Here is a 19,535-nt window from a genome sequence, read left to right as displayed (position 1 = left end):
TTGATTCAAGTATTTGATACGATTCTTTCTGCTATATTGATTGATTCCTCCTGTCCTACGACTCCGTCTATTACAGGAAGGTCATCTATATATTCAATATAGAGTGTCTGTAAAGGGTGTAACTTTGCATTAGAAAGGTCTGTCAAGGTTGTTGGTTGGTCCTAAGATATATATTTAGTTATGCAGTACTTAAGAGTTATACAGTTATATTTTTACCTCCAATACACCCTCTCTTACCTCCTCTTCAAACATATCTGATAGAATATCATTAATATCTTCTTCCCAATCAACTGGATCTATGTTGTCATCCATTATAAATCACTCTATAACTGATTGGGAAGTACTTTGAAAGTGGTTTGTACGTTGGGAGTACGAAGAAATAATAAAGGAGACGAATTGAAAATTAAATTCAGTAATTAACTACTATATTTAAAGGCTCAGTTGACTAGTCGGGTTGCCAAGATTTGGTGGGGCCATCATCCGAGTTTTCCCAGGTTACAGGTCAGGTGGCATCGTTCTAAAGGTGAGACGCCGCGCTAGTCCCCGGTGGGGCCGGCTTGCGGCGTCTGGGAAGCGGCACCTGACCTGTGTACTCGAGTTTTCCGATGAATCTCTTGACCTGTATGACTTAGTCAGCGGCCTGGAAGCCGAACAGAAAGTCGGACCGTGGGGTGGATTTGACATCCCTTTCCATCCGCTCCCGAATCGCACCCTGTACTTTTCCACACCCTCTCCAACTTGCGGGATACTCCCCTACATCTCCGGTCATGCCGCCCGACCGATTTACGCCCCAGCAGTCAGCGGTATGTCACCTGCGACTTTGATCCTCACGGACCGGGGCTAATGCAGAGATATGCATAGTGCGATTTCTGTCACGGGAGAAAGGTCTGTCGATCACTTCCTCTATCACGTTCGTTTTGTTGCTGAGTTCCACGCTGTAGATCAAATGCAATCGACAAGCTCCCTGTGACAATTGCATAGATGCGCTAGTAGAGTGCCGCAGGGACCGACCGAGAAGAAGTAGACGGCCAAAGGGATCGCGGCAAGTCCTCAGGCTTTATAAGACCGACATCCAAGACGCGTTCACTGACGGAAATGAACCAGCGTATCTTCGCTGAATAAAAGAATTCTGGCGCTTGAAAGAGCAGCTGCGACCTTACCTGGCGATCTTAGTCCTCCTGCCAGCGGCAGTCCCATTCGTGAAACACTTGCCCCGGCTGCATCAGGGGCAGAATCCATCGTTGCTGCCAGCAATGGCGCCCGCCAATTGAATATTCCAGCGAGCTTCCGACCGGATTCAACCGCTGCCAAGGATAGTGTAACGCAGCAAACATCTGAGGGTTCGAAATTGTTGCGGCGTGAGCTGGAGTGGAATGGAATGATTGGTCAAGACAGATCTGTTGTGTTGAAACGTGCAATTGATTTCGTCAGTCGCATTTCCAACTCAGAAGTCCCGTCTTATATGACCGGCACGTTTCAGCCTTCCACAATAGACGATGGCGTTGAGCCGCATAAGTTCCCACCGGAACTGCTGTACATGATGACAATGAGTAAGTGCTTGGTCGAACCAAAGGCCATGAGTTAATCAGGACCTAATCTATAGACCCGGAACCGGAGACAGGGTTCATGAAACGGTCGTTTTGGCCTGCTCATATTTCCCCCGCGACTTTGGAAAATATGTGTCTGTCTATCATGGAGGAGAAAGTTGACCGACACACACTTGTCTGTTATCGGATTTGCGTCTATATGACAGCTGCCACCATGATAAGCCGTCTGCCTAGGAGAGATCAAAGTGTTTTGGTCCGCCGTCATCTGGAGAAAAGTAAGAAACAGTATGAAAATGAGATACAGCGGGCGCTGGGCGAGTTAGATTTTCTTGCTCCCCCAACTTTAGCTTTTCTGCAGGCCCTTCTGTCAGGGGTAGGTCCTGAGGTTTTACCATCCAACAGTATGCACCATGTCGACAAATGTGCTGACTTGCATCAAGGCCCTCTTCATACAAAACCAAGGCGATATGTCAAGAAGCTGGACACTAACAGCATTCGCTTCAAGAACCTTGGTCTCTCTGAATTACCATACAATTGACAAATACATATCGTCGGATAGATCAATGCAGGACATCTACGGAACTCTCTACTTATGTTACTATCTCGACAAAATCCTGAGTGTCCTCCTGCTCCGACCCCCTTCACTTCCAAAGCTGAAGATAAAGCCAGCAGACCTAGTCTGTCTGGAATCTCAATTTCCACTTAGCGCCTGTGTCAAGGTCATGGTTTGCTTGGGGCAAATTCAGGAAGGTGTCCTTGATATACTCTTTAACCACACGGAGAAGGACTATCAGGTAATTGCCGTCAATGCACTTGTTCGGGAGATGTATAGAGTGCGTACTTTGATGGACGAGGTGAGAAGCTTAAGACCAAAAGCGAAAATTGGCTGACATCCACACCTTCCAGCCACAGTGCCAGGCACTGGCCCGGGAAACGCACTTTGAATGGTTAGCTATAGAGTTCGGCTACTATGCTGTTCTGGCCAGTGTCTTGCACCTACTGCAGCGCGTTGTGCGAAGCCCTTTAAGTCAGCAAGAATGTCTCTACGCTGCACGACAGTCACTGGTGCAGCTCACCAAGCTACAGGATGAAATTTCTATACATAAGAACGTTCTGGACGAGTATCCCTACTTCCTCACATGGTAAGTCTCCCCACATCCATCGTAAGACCCGTGCAATGCCATTTTTGAAAATACCTGACTTTGCCGCATAGGACTCTTCTCTTCTTTCCACTGAATCCGTTCTTTGTTGTTTTCTGCAACGTAATATATACAAGGAACAGCGAAGATTATACCTTGTTATCCAATGCTACGAGTGTTATTTCCTGTTTTTCTAATCAAAGTCGATCAGTTGCAGAGCTACATAAGCTCTTCGCTGCTTTTCTGGGCCTGTGCGATCCCCTCTTTCACGAATTTCACGCTCCCGAACTTGGTACCACCCCCCAATCACTCGGCACGCGCCCTACGACTACCCTCATTCAGCCAGACTCAACCCTTGGTACAGAAGACCTACTGGATGAAAATCTCACGTTATCCAGGTACGGCCTGTCAGTCGGTTCAGACCTCCCACAAGCTGGGGACGATGTTGCGCAAGATCAGGCTGTATTCTACGGCGAACCCGGGGAAGGGGGCCCATCAGACAATGAGCTCACGTGGGACCTCCTACAGTCACAGCCGTGGTTGGGTTGGATGAGATCGGATGCCTAGAAGCTGAGTGCACAGCTACAAAAACTACTATTAGGCTTCGCATAAAATGAACATGCCTGGTGCCCAGGAATGGGAGATGTTAATGATGGGGGAAGATCATGCAACGGACCGTCCCAGTGTGCTACCCAAGAAGATGAGATCCCCTCAGCGAGTCTGTAGGCTCTGGGGGTTCAAAACAATCTATCTGTTACGGAAGTTATATAACGTATTTGCCTACCTGGACGTCTCTAGTAAGCAAATAAACCTCCACTAGTACCCTTTGAGTGTCTATGGGCAATGGTATTGAGCGAAGCGGCTTCATGGACATGATCTCGAGGATGCTCATGCGCTTTGCTTACAACAACGCGATCCTCTACTTCGCGTGAAGCACGCCAAGGTCCAATCGTTGTATGCTACTGACCAATGAAATACTAACAATTTCTGGATAGTCGAAGGGAACAGCGCGGACCAACAGACAGCGTTAACGGATGTGTTATTCGATTTATACGATGAAGTTCACTTCCGGATCTTGGACTTCACAGGGTTTAATCCTATTCGTATTCAACCCTAACCGACAGCTTTTCGGCACCAGGGGTATGCGTCTTTGTGGGCGTCGATCAAGATGTCTGAATTCGCTATGAGAGAAACAAAGCAAAGCATTCACCGAAAAGCCGCACTGGTAGGGAGAATTTCTCACTACTTCGTCTAGGATTACAAGGTCCCGAAGCTTCTGGCACCAGGGTCACGGATGTGGACGGCAAGCGCGTTAAAAATAAATTCTGCTTGCTCGGTATACATCACGGAACAATAAGGGCAGGACATATAGGTGATGAAGGGTTTTACTTATTACGTTGCATTTCAATATCATGACCGTGGATACTCCAGTTCCGACACTCCGTCCGCTTTCTTTCCCGTTTCCGGAGCTAGCGGGCTACGAACTCGGTGTTAAATATGTGCGGAGACTTGAATCCGACCTTCTTGTGTTGAAGGGGTGTATAAATCATATCTGGTACCCCCAAATTCTCTGGACAAGTGAAGACTACAGATTGACAAACAGTGTACCACGAGTCCCATCCAACATGCTGATCCTCATCGCTGGTATTACTGGGTTTGTCGGAATTCCATGTGCCAGGTCAGCCTTTGCTCGGGGTCACAAGGTTAGAGGCCTAGCTCGCAATATCGACAATCTCCCGCAGGATGTTCGGAACCGGCTCGAAGGTTTCGAGACGATGACCAGCACGCATGATATCGCTGCGATGGATCGTGCCACCAGTGGTGTTGACGCCATTATCTGTTCCTTTGCCGCCCTTCCTGAAATGTTCATGGAATCGCAGATGTTGCTGATTAGAGCAGCCGAGCGTGCTGGAGTGAAGGTACGTACCACCATTTTGTCTTCGAGCAATCGACTAAGAGGCTTCTGAGGTTTTCCACGCCACCTCTTGGAACTACGACTGGACGCTGTCGCCCGGTTCCCATGAAATATATGACGATATGCGGGCCTTCTCTCACCATGTAGCGATCAGCTCAACAATCAAGGCGATCTACATGTTCACCGGCGCAATTGCCGATTACTACTTTAAGAGGAGCCGTTATGACTGGGACCCGGACACGAAAACCTTCAACTTCCACGGTCCATCGACATTCCCGACCCGGTATACTACCGCCGAAGACATTGGCAATTATGTGCTTGAGGCCATTACAGCTCCTGAAGCCGCAAACGGAGGCTTTGTTCGCGTGCAGAGCTTCGAAGCTTCCCCCGAGGATATCGTTAGCGCATACAGTGCTGCGAGAGGAGGTCACGTCACCGCGAAGCTTAACTGCTTAGGCTCCATGAAGGATGCAGAGTCCAAGCTCAACGAGGGAAGAGCCAAATTTGGAAAGAGCGGCTGGTACAACTATCTTCGATATTCCTATCAATATCATATCCCGGCTCGATCATGGGATTATGAGCCCGTGGATGTCGCACGTTTCCCAAACGTGAAGCAAACTAGCTTAGAGGAATTTTTCCGGCGGAATCCCGAGATATAGTTTTGGTTTCGTTCTGAACAGGTCATAATAATCTCTTCAAGGAGATTTCAGAGCCCTTAGCCTGGTTCCGTAATATTTTGCTATGTTTTAGCCCACAAGGAGATCGCCAACGGTAAAACGGAATCTAGGCTAATGAGCGTCACTTCTTCATCATTGTATAGAAACTTTAGATGGTAGGTTCGATCGTATCCCAGACCTTGGATCGCAGCTCCAAAAAGTTGGCTGAAGAAATGGGCAGATGGACACGACGTCCACGTTTTCTAGCCGATCACAACCACCATTGATAACATCGGAGTACAACAATCTTCTTCGTCGACTGACGCTAAATGGCAACTGTCTGGCTCGAAACGTAGTGGTCAGTGGACCAGCGGGTTTGATCTAACAATAAGTGATGGTTACAAACACAGCAGCGATGGACCGGTATTGGATCAATCTGTAACCGACCACGAAAGCCGTATCAACGCTCTGGAGATATTGCGACAAGAAGTTGGTAGGCCACCGACGCCATCAAGAATGATGATTAAGTGCAGGAATTCTTGTTGTAGAAATCGGTAAAAAAAAATTGCACTGTCGATTTCGCAACTGTTTGGTAGGGGGCGGCTGGTCGAGAAAGGGTTGCGGATAATGGAAAAAGTGGGCCGGCTGATCGCTTCGCTAGACGTGCTACATCCAGAGCACGCCTAAAACATCGATGCATGAACATGAAACGGAAGCCTCACCTACTAATCTACGGTTCTATAAAAGGTCCAGCACCCCATCTTGAAAATCCTCAGTGGAAGCTGAGGACGAAACGGGTTGGAGTCCAATATCGTGTTTCTTTCCATTCTGTTCCTATACTCTCAATATCCGAAAACCAACTCACCATATCTCTGATTGATCACAGGATTTCCTCCATGAATCGTCTTACTCAGGCCTGTACCCATCCCGGCTGGGAACAAATCCAGCCACGCCCTTCCCGTATCCCTCCCAACCCCGAAACTCAGTTACAAATTTAACCGCAGCCTTCAAATAGAAATGTTCCTTGCGACCAAATGTCTCCTCGAAAGTCTTGGGGGCCCGAGTCACTTTAAAAAAATGCACGTCCAAAGCCCACTTGTGGCCCAATGCCGTGTTAAGAACCCATTCCCAATCGCGGCCGCTGAGCTTAATGGCTTCTATAGTCTCGAGGCCAAAGCTTGGGCGCTGCTGACAGATATAGGTCATGATCCCGAAGAGGGCGTACTGTCGCAAGACAGAAACACGCTGCTGTGGCGGAAAATAGTGCCACAGGACTCGCAGGGCATGCGCTACCGTCATGATATGCGCATCGTAGAAATCGAAGGAATCACGTGGGTTGCCGTTGCTCAGAGCGACGAGAACGGACAGGTCGCAACACTCTTCAAAGCACCGCAAGGGATCATCCACCTCCCAGGCATTCCAATGTTCCAGCACAACAGCGAGATGTTCTGGTTTCTGTAGGACTTCAAGGTTCGCAATTCCAGGTTCCGTGAAGAGCCCTTCGAGTCGCACATCAGTACGCACATTTTCGAACACAGCAGACAGTGAAGCTGTCTTATAGGTGGCAGTATTAGGTGAAGGCTGATCCAGGAGATAATGTAGCGGGTTGTACTCCGTGCAGCCCTGGCTCAGGGCCTGACTTGCAACCTCTTTGCTCCGGAATTCGAAGGCATACGCCAAGTGGATGAAGGGATGGCCAACTGTCGGTGGGTCAGTGTACTCAAGTGCATGCGGCTGTTGGATTCAAATAGCGCTGGCTACTTACGTCCTCCAGTGAATCCATTGATGATCGGTCGGAGTCCAGAGTACAGATATTCTTCCAGGACCTTACCCCAATCTCCTTGCCTCTCTTGTACTTGATTGTCGAAAAAGTCCTGATACGCAACAGTATACCTACATTCAGGGTGAGCAGTCACCCAATCCCTTAGTCCTTTGTTACAAGGATCCTTCAGGTCGGTCCACTTACTCTTTCTGGCCCAGGAAACTCCTCCAATTGCCCTCGGAGATTACATCGCCGCGAATGAAGCCACGGGCGATAGGCACAAGCTGGGTGATCTCATGCTCGTACGACCTCTTCAGCTGGTCGCTCTTGGCGCCAAGAGCGTAAGCTGAACCCAGAAGCTGTAAGCTGGTTGTTAGATATGAGATCTTCCGTCACCACTCGATGAAACGAAGATGTAATTGCGCGATGCGACATACATGGGGCAGGTGGCTGTGGAGAATCAGATCGGGGTCGCGCAGCGGAGCCACCGTAACATGGCCAGCTTCAAGTAGAGCACGCAGCGTTTGAGTTCTCTCATCTGGGAACTTGGTTACATCGTAGACAGGGGCTGGTGGGAGATCTTTGAGCTTAGATGAAGGAGGTAGTCGAACGGAAATTTGTCCCAAGGTACCGGAGTTGGAGGACATCGTCGGAAGATAATGAGACATATATGCATGTATATGTATGGAAAGCGAGCTGAACAAGTTGGATAGGTAGCTCTGTGGGTTTAACTACTCGATTTAAATTTTACACGCTTGGCAACACGTTCATATATCATCCCCCAGGAGCTATTTCCCTGAACAAATACAGCCTCTTGTTGACCGGCCATCAACTCTGGTAATAATGTCGTCGATCATACTTGAGTCCGTCATGACAGACGATTGGGGTAACTCGGATTTCGGGGATCCGACGGCGGGGTACCCCACCAGACACTGCTATACAGGGGAGGCAGACGTAGAGCGACGCAAACATGGCATCGAGGGGCAGCTTTAGGAGCCCTTCTAGGGTTTTGTTCCGCCAATTAGCCGTCACCTGCGGAATAGTAATCATTCATAGATGAATATAGTTTGCACCTTTACGCCCTTCAGTTTGTTGAATGGCGCAGAAGGCAAGCTACTCGAGATCACCATCTTCAGCTTGATGAAAATGCGCGGGATAGATGAGTATAACTGTTCACGATACCATACATAAGTTTCTCTCCCGTCCCTTCTTCCCTCTTCGCATAACACTCCCCTCAAACGATGTTGCCTCCATTTACCCTTAGAACCTGGCCAGTGATCCAGCCGCTGTCCTTCCTCCACAACAGACTAACAGCTGCAGCAATCTCGTCGGCGCGTCCAATGCGGCTGAAGGGGTGTTGACTTGCAATTAACCTAGCTTTGTTCTCGTCCATGGCCTTGTGGAATGACTCGGTGCTTGTTGCACCCGGGGAGATAGCATTAACGCGGATTCCTGCGCCGGCAAGGTCGCGTGCAAGCACTTTGACCATTTGGTTGATTGCTGCCTTGGTTGACACGTAGAGAAGGAAATGGGATGGCACAACGGCCGCGTCGGTCATGTCGGTAGAGATGAAGATGATCGTGCTACCAGACGGCATGTGAGGGAGGGCTTTCTGGAGACCTGTCAGTGTGGCTTCTGCACACAACCTGTCCCCCTCGGCAAGGAGCCTGGTGGTAACCCACCTGTGCTAGGAAACAGGGACCCTTGACGTTGACTGCAAAGGCTCGGTCAAAGTCCTCCTCGCAGAGGTTCTGGAGGTTCCGATCCGGAACAAAAGCGGCGTTGGGGATGAGGATGTCGACTTTTCCAAAGCGGGACACAGCGGCATTGATCAAATTGTTCGCCCCATCGACAGTCGAAATATCAGCCTGCACTGCTAAAGCACGCTCAGGTCCCAGGTGCAAAACCAGGGCATTTGCAGCTTTGACGTCCGACAGATAATTGATGACGATGTTGGCCCCTTCTGCGGCGGCTCGAAGGGCAATTTCTTTCCCTATGCCTTTGGAGGCGCCGGTAACGACGACCACGTAACCAGAGAGCGCCATGAGGTCGAGATGCTAGTAGAAATATCGATATCTTGTGTAGACTGCAAAATTGAGTGCGAGGGAACTGGCTAAATAGGCGATAAGTACCGGAATCTGTCCCCCGTGTTCGGTAATGCACTGCGCAAAAATGGCTCAGACAGAAAGGAAGGACAAAATTCCGTTACCTGATGATGGACAGACAGAAGGTGTGGGCCTGTATTCAGCATTGACCTAGATTGGGCATGGAGGAGAGCTACGGAGTCGATTAGTCACCGAGTATTTCTCGCTCCTTGGACAAATACAAATAAGCCATCATGCTGGAAGGTTGAGTACGTAGTATCCTGGCGAAATGAATCCCAGCAATGGATATTCAGCAGGCAGATTCGAGGGTCCACTAGCCTTCTGTCAGAAGGTTGGTGATCTACACTGTAGTAGAGATCAGTAAGCCGTACCCCACCGAAAGTACCCCACCCTCAAGAGCCAAACCCCACCAAGGTGTGAAAGCCCCACGAACATCATCGAGCCACCGATAGACCTTTGCTAGGCCTTGTTCCTCCCACCGCTATAAGCTATCTGCATACCGCTCCAGCGAGTCGGCTACGATCTTCTGCAGTTTCCATACAGCCCGACGATTTAAAATCAGTGCCCACGCGTAGACTAAACGGACGGCATCAGGCTTCTGGGCTCGACTGGCAGGTAAATCCACCTCTGACAAAATCTCACGGACCAGCTTGACCTGTTCTGCCTCCTCAGGTGACCACTGGGACTCGGGACGGTTCTGCGTTTCTTTCAACCACGCACAGGAGAATAAGCCTAAGTGCAATGTTGGTTAGAGAAGGGCACATGGCGGTATAGTCTGGCCGATATCCATCTGTATACTCACAGCATTCTACAGAGAATAGATGAACTTCGAAGCTCTGGAAACACGACAGCCGTTGCTCTTTCAACGCCATTCCTAATTTGACGCGTGTAGCTAAGGCACCGATTGCGTGCATGACAATTCTCATCGTCAGGTGCGCCTGAGAAACCGGGATCACCAGCTGTTTAAAGCTGCTTTCTATAGTTTCCGGGCGTAGGGATGCGATGGCCGCCCTTACTCCGGAAAAATCAGCCCCGGTCCACATATAAGCCAAGCGAAACAGTGCGGCAGGATTTGCTGTCACGGCACTGTACGGATTCCGCGGCGAGACGGAGGATTCCACATTGTCTTCCCAGCATGTGTGCCACCTTTCTAGCGTGACTTCGAATTTTGAGAGATATTTCGCAAGGTCTGATGATCCCAACCACGCGTTCTGCTGAAATCCCCACAGACCCTGCAAAATCGAATGCAAGAGTACATACGTTCCGTAGACACTAACAGTCTCCGCCTGCAGAGGCGACGGACAGAGGAGAGCAGCTAGCGCTTCACCCAAACAGGTCCTAACCCGAACACAGCCCATCCTAACCTGTAGCCACGACTCCATAGTAGGGCTTGCCCACTCAGACTCATTGCACGGTAGCGGGATGCTGCTCATTTCATGAACCAGGAGAGCAGGGGTGATATGGAAACAGATAGTCAAGACGTTCAAGGTTGTAAAGGCGGCCCATTTGGTCCTGAGGTTCAGTAAGAATATCTTGGACTTTGCAATTATCAGCGGTTGCGGAATCTCACCGTATAACCATCTCTTCCCTAATCCAATCCTCCCACAATTCTGGGGATTGATACTCGAAGTCCTGATGCGTACTTTGTGAACCCATCCAGCGGACAACCTAGAGTTTCACGTCATATTCAGTACGACACACACCATAAGTTGAGAGGTCATACACTGGCCAGAGCAGACGCCCACGACACTGCGTTGCGGAATAGCTCCTGCTCCCCGCTACGCATGCCATACGATATTAAAATGAGAAGCGATTGCATTGCCCAAAGAGGCGTTGCGGACGCAGAGGAAGCGACAATTCCCACCTCGGCTCAGTCAGCAATGGAGCTGGGGTAAGTGTACATCATAGACCTACATGCATCGTGATGGAGTATCTTGCCGCGCTGTATAGGGCATGCGCTATATCGTATTCTTTGTAGCAACCCGCGCCTATTACCAGCATCGCCAGCAGGAGGCAAGGATGTGCGTCCTCAGTCTGCCAAGTTGGAACATGGAGGAAGGGATGATAATCAAGGAAGCACTCGAAGAAAGTCACAAGAAACCTCTCCAGGCTCAAGCGGGACGGGAAATCACTAATACTTTTGATTCCTGCCTGCGGAAATACGTCAGTGAGGTTACCCAGTGTGATACCATAGGCACCTACAGGTTCTAATACGACTTTCGCTTCGGTGAAAACTTGGATCCTCTTCCGGTCTGAGAGTTCCAAGGAGCCCGTCCAGGGTGACGGGTGTCGCACCTCGGCTGGGGGTTGACTGGGCGCAACGATTCCTAGAACCCGAACCATCAGTTTGCAGGACTCGCCGTGTCGCACATTCAGGTCTTACCTGAGAAATTGCCAAAGTGCTCTACATTCAGAGGTGGCTGCCAGTCAAAGTCCGAGAGGAAAGCATTGTAAATGTAGTTATCCATAAATAGGCTTGGGGAGTGTGCACCCATGGCACCTGGAGCCATATCCCCGGGATTGACCCCTTGCGAGCGATGGGCGACATGCTCCTGAGGCGAGGCGATCGCCACCTGGGCAGGCTGTGAGGAAGTTGGTACAGGAGGGTCTGTAGCCGCTCCAACCATTTCAGGAATACTTGGGTGACATCGGACATGGTGCCGCTTGATCACGTCCTTCCGTGTGAAAGTTGCGCTGCAATAACTGCAGCTGAACGGTTTCTCGTTTCGATCTGGTACAGTCAGCCTGCTGCAGAATGTCCAGCAGAAACAGGGGACAAACGGGAGCGCTCATGCCGTGTGAGATGCTCGGTCCGTGCAAACGACCGGGCACAGTAGGTGCATTTTAGTGAGGCGCGACGGTGCCTTCCTTTTGTACTAGACATTGGGGTCATCGTATGTCGTTGTAGCACAGGGGACAGGAAGAAAGGAGAGGTAGGCATGAAGATATTTGTTCTGACATGTCGATCACCAATGACTAAATGACCTCACTATCCCAAAGGGCTCATTCAGGGCATCAATCCCTGAAGTGGGTTCGGCCATCGGCACCATTTCGCCCAAATGCATCCGAGATTGTGTTAGGTTGGTCCACAGCTATATGGCACATTCACACCGGGCGGGTAAGGAGATGAGTGGGAAGCGATGAATGGACACATCGACACTTCTCATTGCGCACATCAAAGGAAGTTTTCTGCAAGCTGCACAGCAGAGTATTGTCTCAATTTCATCGGATGAATTTAATTTTGTATATTCTAAATTCAATAGTGCCACTGAAGTCTAGAGAATGTGAATATACATTGGACGCCGTAGTCCTTCTTTGATACTATACATCTCTCTCGAATTTGGTGGGAGTTTACGCGATTCATGGGGGCGTGTTCGAGAGACAAAAACAACAAAATCCAGGTTGCACTGCTAGCATAGGAGCGAGATGATGCATCTACACGTCGACCAAAACTAGGAGGAATCGTAACTATTGAAAATGTCACTATACTTGAGCGAAAGGGGCAGGAGTATGGCGCTTTAAAGGAGAAGGATCGCCTATACGGGAAGTGGAAGGAGTTAAAGATCAAACTTTTGGAGTACACCTTTAGACCGTGGGATCATTCGACTCACTCAGGATATATAGGGGAGATTAGGCATCTCGGGCTTTCCACTTATATACCGATTTCTGCGATGTCCTGAAAGTTTGACAGTTTTCGTGTCAATAATTGTGCGTTGAGCTAGCAGGGTCGCCGTATGCGGGCCACCCTCGAACGATGAGCGTGGACGGCCCAGTTACCGGAAGCTGCGAGGCAAGCAAGGCCTTGCTATGTTGATAAAAGGTGGATAAAAAGGTTAAGGACAAGACTAATGCTGACCGCACCAGGTTTTATCGTGCCGCCTGCTGTTCCGTCCGTCGTTCCGTCCGTTGTTCCGTCCGTCCCAGACCTGCTCTGCAACTAACTGAATTCAGCATTGGCACTCGTCCTGTGGTATAGATTGAAATACAGCAATCCCCAATGCTTTACGTTATTACCGGTATCTCCATCACCATCAATGCCCCGATTGGCCAGTGATTTCCTTACGTTCCGAAACATTCGGTATACACTTTCATTGTGGTAAGAATGACTGGGGCAAACATGGTTTGGGAACGGACAGTCGTCTGACTCCGCTTCCGCGTCTCCAAAAGTCACTGACTTTAGGGAGCTTTATCCCATCATGGCCTTTACATGGATGGCAAGACCATTAAATTCAGATGGTTCGCTGATACGGATGATGCCATGTCCTACACAGCACAAAACTGTGCGTGGATATAACAAATGTACAGGCCCTGCGTGGATGCCTTGAGAAGAAGATAACACTTCCAAATAGAAAGGAAAGATTTTCGTGCCGAGTTTGGATCACGCATGTTAAGAAACAAGTAAAAGGACTATTACATACTGTAACTCGGTTGGTGACGGGTTTCAGGACTCCCCAGCGACAATCTTTCGCGGCTCTAGATCCGATATCCTTCCGCCACATGACTATAAATTCACCTTCGTGTAGAAACTCGTACAGATATGTTACTGTAACAGTGTCGACTCTCAACTATCTCAATTCACAAGTCAAAAAAAAAACACCTTTAGCCCTCTCAATCATGCTTGTCCTCGTCGCTGGTGTCACGGGAAACCTGGGTTCCCGTATGATCGACAGCTTCACTTCGAGAGGCCATCAGGTCCGCGGACTAGGTCGCAATCCATCCAAGCTACCCAGCGAGCTCCGCCAAAAGTTGGAGAGCTTTGTCGAAGTCAGCTCCTTCGCTGATATCGGCGGCCTAGAGAAAGCCTGCCACGGCGTCGATGCCGTCGTTTGCGCCTACCAGGGACACCCAGAGCTCGTGGTGGAGGGTCAACTACTCTTGCTCCGCGCTGCAGAACGAATGGGGGTAAAGCGCTTCGTCGCTAACACTTGGAACTGCGACTGGCGCGATATGACTTTGGGAATGCAGGAGACATACGACCCCATGCTCATGTTCCAGCAGCTTGTCAAGCTGACCTCGACCATCCGGCCCGTCTACATTTTCACGGGTGTTCTGGCCGAAGTGCTCTTTTCGGTGCCGGGCCATGGCTCCTTCACGCCAGCGAACAAGGGTGTCTGGGATCCTAAGGATAAGCGGATGGAATATTACGGGGACGGGGAGGATATCTGGTACTGGACCTCTGAGCGCGACGCTGCAGAGTTCACGGCGGAGATTGTGCAGCTGGAGGAATGTGAGCAAGGTGGTTACTGGAATGTTTACTCGGGTGCTCAGTCCCTACTCGACATTGCCCGGACTTATGAAAAGGTAAAAGGCAGGAAGGTGACGGTCGTCTGTAAGGGTTCGATGGAAGATCTCAGAAGAGAGGCCCTTGAGGCTAGGACCAAAGCGACGAGACCCTTTGAGTACTTCGAATATTGCGGTCTCTTCTACCAGCTCTACACTAACGACGGGTCATATCGGCACCCTTACGTTATCAGCGAGAAGCTACATGTGGAGACGACCTCCTTGGAGCAATTTCTGAGCCAGAATCCATCCGTGTAGCATGTGCTGCATGGTGTATCTGTGTATCGTTCATTTCGAAAGTATGCTCTCAGCTAAGCATTGCCACTCTTCCAATGATCCTTTACCAACTTGATTAGAAATCCTGAGTAGCTTCCAAGACCTGGCATACAACTTGTCCGTAGTTGACTCTTGCAGCCATTCGTAAGCGGATCGGTCATCGGCCTGTCGCCATTTCCGGACCCGACAGCTGTTCCGTCCGGGTCAGTGTCCAATTACAAAGGTAACCGCAGCATAGAGAGTTTAATAAAGTGGCTTCGAAAACAACAAGTCTTCAAAGATCCTGGAAATTCCAATATTACGATATCGGAAGTCACCAAAGCAGCAAAATCACAATACCGTCCACAATACTGTTCGCAATTACTGTTCACAATATGACTACTTTGACCAAAGTTCGGGCATCAAACAAGCAGCTCACAGCTATCACAGTCCCGCAAGTCGCGGTTTTCGTTGGCGGAACAGCGGGAATTGGCAAGGCAGCCCTGACAGAGCTGATTTCTACCGGCTTCCCTGTGAAGGCGTACATAATCGGTCGCGATGAGGCGGCGTTCGAGCCTACTCTGAGCGAGTTGAGGGCTTTAAACCCATCTGCCACGTTGGTGTTTCTCCAGGGGGAGATCTCTTTGCTGGCCGAGGCCAAGCGCCTGACAGATATCATCCTTATTCGTGAGGGTTGTATTGACTTGCTTTTCCTCTCGGCTGGCTTCCTCCCTTTCCTTGGACGACAGGGTACGTCAGACCCCAACCAAAATACAATCACTTTGCCCGCGTATATTCAGCTTGAACAGCTTATCTATTAGACCAAGATTGTTTGGTTGCTGATAATTTTTACACTAATTGCAGAGTCTAAAGAAGGAATCGAGCTATCCACAGCCGTGGCGTACTACAGCCGACAGATTTTCATCCGCCGTCTCCTTCCCCTCCTCCGGGCCAAAGCCCAAACCACCCAGGCCCTGCTGGGTGCGTCTTTCCGGCCACGGATCGTGAACGTACTCGCTGCGGGCGCTGAAATGAGTACCGAGAACTTATTCCTCGATGACCTTCAGCTCAAGCAGAACGGCCATTTTAGTGTCCCTAGCTATGCGGGGCATGTTGCTACCATGACCTCCGTGAGCCTCAAGCGGTTAGCCGAAAAGGCAGAGAACAAGGATATCGTGGTGATGCACCACCACCCTGGCCTGGTGTGTACTGAGATCTTCAAGAAAAGCTGGGGTGATCAATGGGATAGCAGCAAAGAACATGCCGGACCCCCTGCCCCTGATGATATTGAGCGCTCGACTCCTGCTGAAGCTGGAGAGCGCTCGCTTTACTTGATGACGAGTGCTAAGTATGGTGGGGTGGGTGCCCCAATGGGGGAAGGGGAGGCTGCTGGGCTGACTGTACGCGGGACGAGGGATGGGGCTCTCCTGTGTGTGGGCGATAAGCTAGAGACTTTGAGCAGCGTTTCTCGGGTTCTTGACTCTCTTGAAGCCAGCGGGGCTGCTGAGACGATCTGGACTTATACTGACAAGGTCATCAAGGGTTACTTGTAACTTGACTATAATCCGTGTTCGGCGGACTCAGGTTGTATTGTGAATGGATGTACAGAATCTACGGTGTAATTATTGCATGCCTAGCTTCCAGAATATCAAGCCGGATGTGAATACTGGCGAGAAGGCACTCGTGGTATGGGCTTCCGGAGGCTCCTTTCGTCATCTCGGACGGTGTGAACGTTGTATTGGATAGAATTGACAATGCAACATGAGGAAGATACCAGGGCCTTTCCTGTCTTGGGATATGGAGGACTTCCCTGGTGATAAGATCAAGAGCAGCATTATCGACCACGCAGTTAAGCCAAGTTAAGCTACGGGGTGTCTTTTTTCCTGCGAGAGTTGCTGTGCATTTTCCAGGGGATGAAGTAGCCGGAAACTTCAGTCAAGTACTGAAAAGAGTGGAAACAATCTACTTCCGGCTGCATTGCTGGCTATAGCACTTTCTTGTTATTGCTGTGCTTCAAAGGAATGTATATTTATTCACATCTGAAGAATTTGACGATTTATATACATAGCCGCCTCTACTAAGCAACTCCACCGCCGTTCGGAAGGTTGGTCTGCTTCGCAACGATAATTTTCACCTCAACGATAATTTCGAAGCCTTTTTGGCTTACTATCCACCACCACTGACATGAATTCCTATCCTGAAATTGAGAGTCGCATTTAGAAGGCCTGCGAAGCCGCTAGACGCGTCGAAAATCCGAATATTAGCGCGTTGTCGCGTGAATTCGATGTTCCTTATCCGATGACCGAGAGCATTGAATTCCTCCTTAATAATGCTGGCGTTATGGCTTGCCCCTACATGCCAGCTTGGGACTGGAAAGACCAAAGGGAGCGCCTGTAGAGTTGCAGTTTGGGACAAACCACCTTGGGCGTTTCTTATTAACGATGCTGTTGGTTGACATGATCGGACCCCGGTTGAGCTGCCCGCACCCTCATCGTATCTGCAGCCTCCCATCGATTCAGCGAAGGCGGTTTCGCTGACCGTGACTTTTCAGTATGAGACTTGGAAGAGACAACATAGCTTTGCGATTGACTGGTTGGGCGACTATTGATAAGACAGAGCGACATACCATTCCTGAAAACTTACGCTCAATCTCAAACGGCCAGCAGGAAGGCGTTGGCGTCCAAGTTACCAAGCGCTGATCTCACATTTGTCCCTTCAGCCCGGAAGTAAGTCGCTTCTCGAATTTCACCACGGTATTCCCTGTCATACTAGGATTGCATAAACAAGTCATTGCCACCAGCTTGCCTCGACACATGAATAGTCATCGACCTGAAACTGCTGTGATCGAGCCCATACGAAGTGTAAGTACGATGTGTGCCTGACATATTGAGCATGACTGGCAGGATCCAGTTCCAAATCTCTAACATCTTGAGCCCAAAACTGTACATCAAGGATGTGCGACCATAAAGGTTGCGCTCAGAATCCAGCTTTACAAGGTATGTGCGGATACGTTTCCTAGACTGGCCATCTAAGCCTGACCGACTAAAGCTTTCTCGAACATATCTGAATGACTGCCGGTTGTAGTCCAGCGGCTGACTTTGCGGTGGACAAGATTGAAGCTGAGCGACTTTGGACATTGAGCAAAAGCCTGGTGGGCACTTAGACATCAGTTTCGTTCAATGGAGCTAGGGGTGCTGACGGACTGGATACCTTACCCCCCTACTGGCTAAATTATTGGCACCGCTGACTCTGAGATAGTTCTGTGTTAATTATATATTCTGTTTGTCGGTCCTGCTCCTATGTATGACATTCCGTGTCACTGCGGCCCCGAGCTGGACCCAGTGTACCGTAACTACGGCTGGGGGTACCGCATGTTAACCATATAAGACGTATGGAAGTCAACAATATCTGGAAGTTTATAGTGACCGAATCTGATTGTATAACTTCACGATAAAGGCAGAGCGAACGACGCCACAGACAAACAGTAGTTAATGCGGAGTAGGATTTCTGTGTTGATACTAGAAATGCGTCGCAAATTTCACTCCCCCTTTATAATAGATACCATCTCAATCAAACTGAATCAGATAAAGCAGCTCCCTCGGAGTTATGCTTCCCATAGCATGTTACTCTGCCAAGCTCGTCACGAACAGATTCTTCGACAGGATATCATCTCTGAGAGAAAGCAGCTTCTGAACATCCCAGTTCGCCCAAACAAATCGCCCAGCAAGAAACTTTGCCTCTTCAGTAGCCGTCCACACGATGGAATCGCCGACCAGCTTCCCTTCCGTGGACGGGAAAGCCCCTCCTAACTGAGACTTGGCGAGCATGTCTGTATCGACAGCCCCTGGGTGGACGGATATAAACCGTGCGACTTGGTGGTCAATATCGGCCGACACAGTTTCTACCCATCGAGCAAGAGCAGCCTTGCTCGCCAAGTAAGCTGACAGATTTGGCACACTCGGTCCATATGCACCCGCTGTATTCAGTGTTATCACTACCGCGGGTGTTGCCCCGTGTTCCAGGCGATGGCGTACGTAGGCTTGTGTGAGAAGGGCTGTACCGAGCACGTTGATAGTAAAACCAGACCAGTATTCCGACATATTGGCGCTGAGGAACGGCTCCGGGGTCGGCATGTATCCGGCGTTGTTAACGAGAATATCTGGCGAAAATTCGAGGGATTCAAAGATCCGGTTGATGTCATCCTCAGAGGCAAGATCTGCTACCTTGTAGCTGACGGATGTCCCAATCGTGATTCTGCCCGTCCTACGAGTAGAATGCGCCCTACGCCGTGCTCGGCAAAGGACTTCGCCACGTTAAACCCGATTCCATGTCCACCACCGGTTATCAGGACTGACCGGCCGGAGAGGTCTGCTCGCCCGAGGGCGTCCGCTAATCCAGCGTAGGGTTGGAAGTGTAAAGACTTCATGGAGAACCAAATCGCAGCCAGATAAAGTTCGAATAGAAAGTCCTCAGGAGGAGATTGACTAGTCGTTGGGACCCTGACTCCCTACTTAAACTAACGATTGCAACCGGACGGATCCGGACCCTTGGTGCGGGTTTTCGGCCATTACAACGGAAGTCCGCCCGAAAACTTCCAGTAAAAGCTTCAGACCAGCCGTGACATTCCTGATCAAGGAATCAATTTGTCAGCGGCATGACGGTCAGAAGCTTCCTCTAGCAGATTCGTCTGCCCACAGTGAAAGCTCTTTTCGGTGTAGTTTTAATCGTCATCTCCGTCCTCCTGGGTAATGGTGTAACGACACTTATCGACGCGTCAGGCAAGTCCACCCAAGTATACAAGCTCATCACATGATCGGATACAGGCACAAATGCACGGTGTCAGTGACTTCGTCTGAAGGGCCCATCTACTATCGGA

The 19,535-nt window shown here is 49.8% G+C and overlaps 8 protein-coding genes across 8 annotated transcripts; 4 read left to right on the top strand and 4 right to left on the bottom strand.

Annotated features, from left to right (window-relative positions):
- Positions 1-767: 767 nt before the first annotated feature.
- BDW70DRAFT_166303 (Zn(II)2Cys6 transcription factor) lies at positions 768-3,802 on the top strand (the record flags this gene model as incomplete). The annotated part of the gene is made up of 8 exons (XM_073741950.1): positions 768-803; positions 862-885; positions 942-1,042; positions 1,105-1,550; positions 1,604-1,920; positions 1,988-2,401; positions 2,454-2,689; positions 2,761-3,802. The coding sequence occupies 8 exons, from the start codon at positions 768-770 to the stop codon at positions 3,251-3,253; spliced, it is 2,067 nt and encodes a 688-aa protein (XP_073591140.1). The 3' UTR covers positions 3,254-3,802.
- A 509-nt stretch (positions 3,803-4,311) lies between these two features.
- Positions 4,312-5,260, top strand: BDW70DRAFT_154296 (uncharacterized protein; the record flags this gene model as incomplete). Its single annotated transcript, XM_073739816.1, has 2 exons — positions 4,312-4,605; positions 4,655-5,260. 2 exons carry the CDS (start codon positions 4,312-4,314, stop codon positions 5,258-5,260), a joined length of 900 nt encoding a protein of 299 aa, XP_073591139.1.
- Positions 5,261-5,517: 257 nt separating this feature from the next.
- On the bottom strand, positions 5,518-7,666 carry BDW70DRAFT_166297 (questin oxidase family protein; the record flags this gene model as incomplete). Its single annotated transcript, XM_073741949.1, has 4 exons — positions 5,518-6,957; positions 7,023-7,150; positions 7,224-7,378; positions 7,457-7,666. 4 exons carry the CDS (start codon positions 7,664-7,666, stop codon positions 6,164-6,166), a joined length of 1,287 nt encoding a protein of 428 aa, XP_073591138.1. The 3' UTR covers positions 5,518-6,163.
- Positions 7,667-8,253: 587 nt separating this feature from the next.
- BDW70DRAFT_164604 (putative oxidoreductase, short-chain dehydrogenase/reductase family) lies at positions 8,254-9,064 on the bottom strand (the record flags this gene model as incomplete). Its single annotated transcript, XM_073741509.1, has 2 exons — positions 8,254-8,631; positions 8,702-9,064. 2 exons carry the CDS (start codon positions 9,062-9,064, stop codon positions 8,254-8,256), a joined length of 741 nt encoding a protein of 246 aa, XP_073591137.1.
- Positions 9,065-9,605: 541 nt separating this feature from the next.
- Positions 9,606-12,008, bottom strand: BDW70DRAFT_164603 (uncharacterized protein; the record flags this gene model as incomplete). Its single annotated transcript, XM_073741508.1, has 8 exons — positions 9,606-9,856; positions 9,927-10,636; positions 10,695-10,792; positions 10,848-10,988; positions 11,039-11,275; positions 11,327-11,451; positions 11,508-11,855; positions 11,906-12,008. The coding sequence occupies 8 exons, from the start codon at positions 12,006-12,008 to the stop codon at positions 9,606-9,608; spliced, it is 2,013 nt and encodes a 670-aa protein (XP_073591136.1).
- A 1,730-nt stretch (positions 12,009-13,738) lies between these two features.
- On the top strand, positions 13,739-14,662 carry BDW70DRAFT_164602 (uncharacterized protein; the record flags this gene model as incomplete). The annotated part of the gene is made up of 1 exon (XM_073741507.1): positions 13,739-14,662. The coding sequence occupies one exon, from the start codon at positions 13,739-13,741 to the stop codon at positions 14,660-14,662; it is 924 nt and encodes a 307-aa protein (XP_073591135.1).
- Positions 14,663-15,054: 392 nt separating this feature from the next.
- On the top strand, positions 15,055-16,212 carry BDW70DRAFT_166294 (uncharacterized protein; the record flags this gene model as incomplete). Its single annotated transcript, XM_073741948.1, has 2 exons — positions 15,055-15,409; positions 15,524-16,212. 2 exons carry the CDS (start codon positions 15,055-15,057, stop codon positions 16,210-16,212), a joined length of 1,044 nt encoding a protein of 347 aa, XP_073591134.1.
- Positions 16,213-18,282: 2,070 nt separating this feature from the next.
- On the bottom strand, positions 18,283-19,465 carry BDW70DRAFT_154291 (SDR family NAD(P)-dependent oxidoreductase; the record flags this gene model as incomplete). Its single annotated transcript, XM_073739815.1, has 5 exons — positions 18,283-18,882; positions 18,927-19,166; positions 19,205-19,285; positions 19,355-19,421; positions 19,458-19,465. 5 exons carry the CDS (start codon positions 19,463-19,465, stop codon positions 18,283-18,285), a joined length of 996 nt encoding a protein of 331 aa, XP_073591133.1.
- Positions 19,466-19,535: the final 70 nt, after the last annotated feature.

Source organism: Aspergillus foveolatus (assembly GCF_047715535.1).
Source record: "Aspergillus foveolatus strain CBS 279.81 unplaced genomic scaffold BDW70scaffold_120, whole genome shotgun sequence".
Classification (NCBI taxonomy): domain Eukaryota; kingdom Fungi; phylum Ascomycota; class Eurotiomycetes; order Eurotiales; family Aspergillaceae; genus Aspergillus; species Aspergillus foveolatus.
Note: the sequence above shows the minus strand (reverse complement) of the source record. Positions and strands in the feature narration are given on the sequence as shown.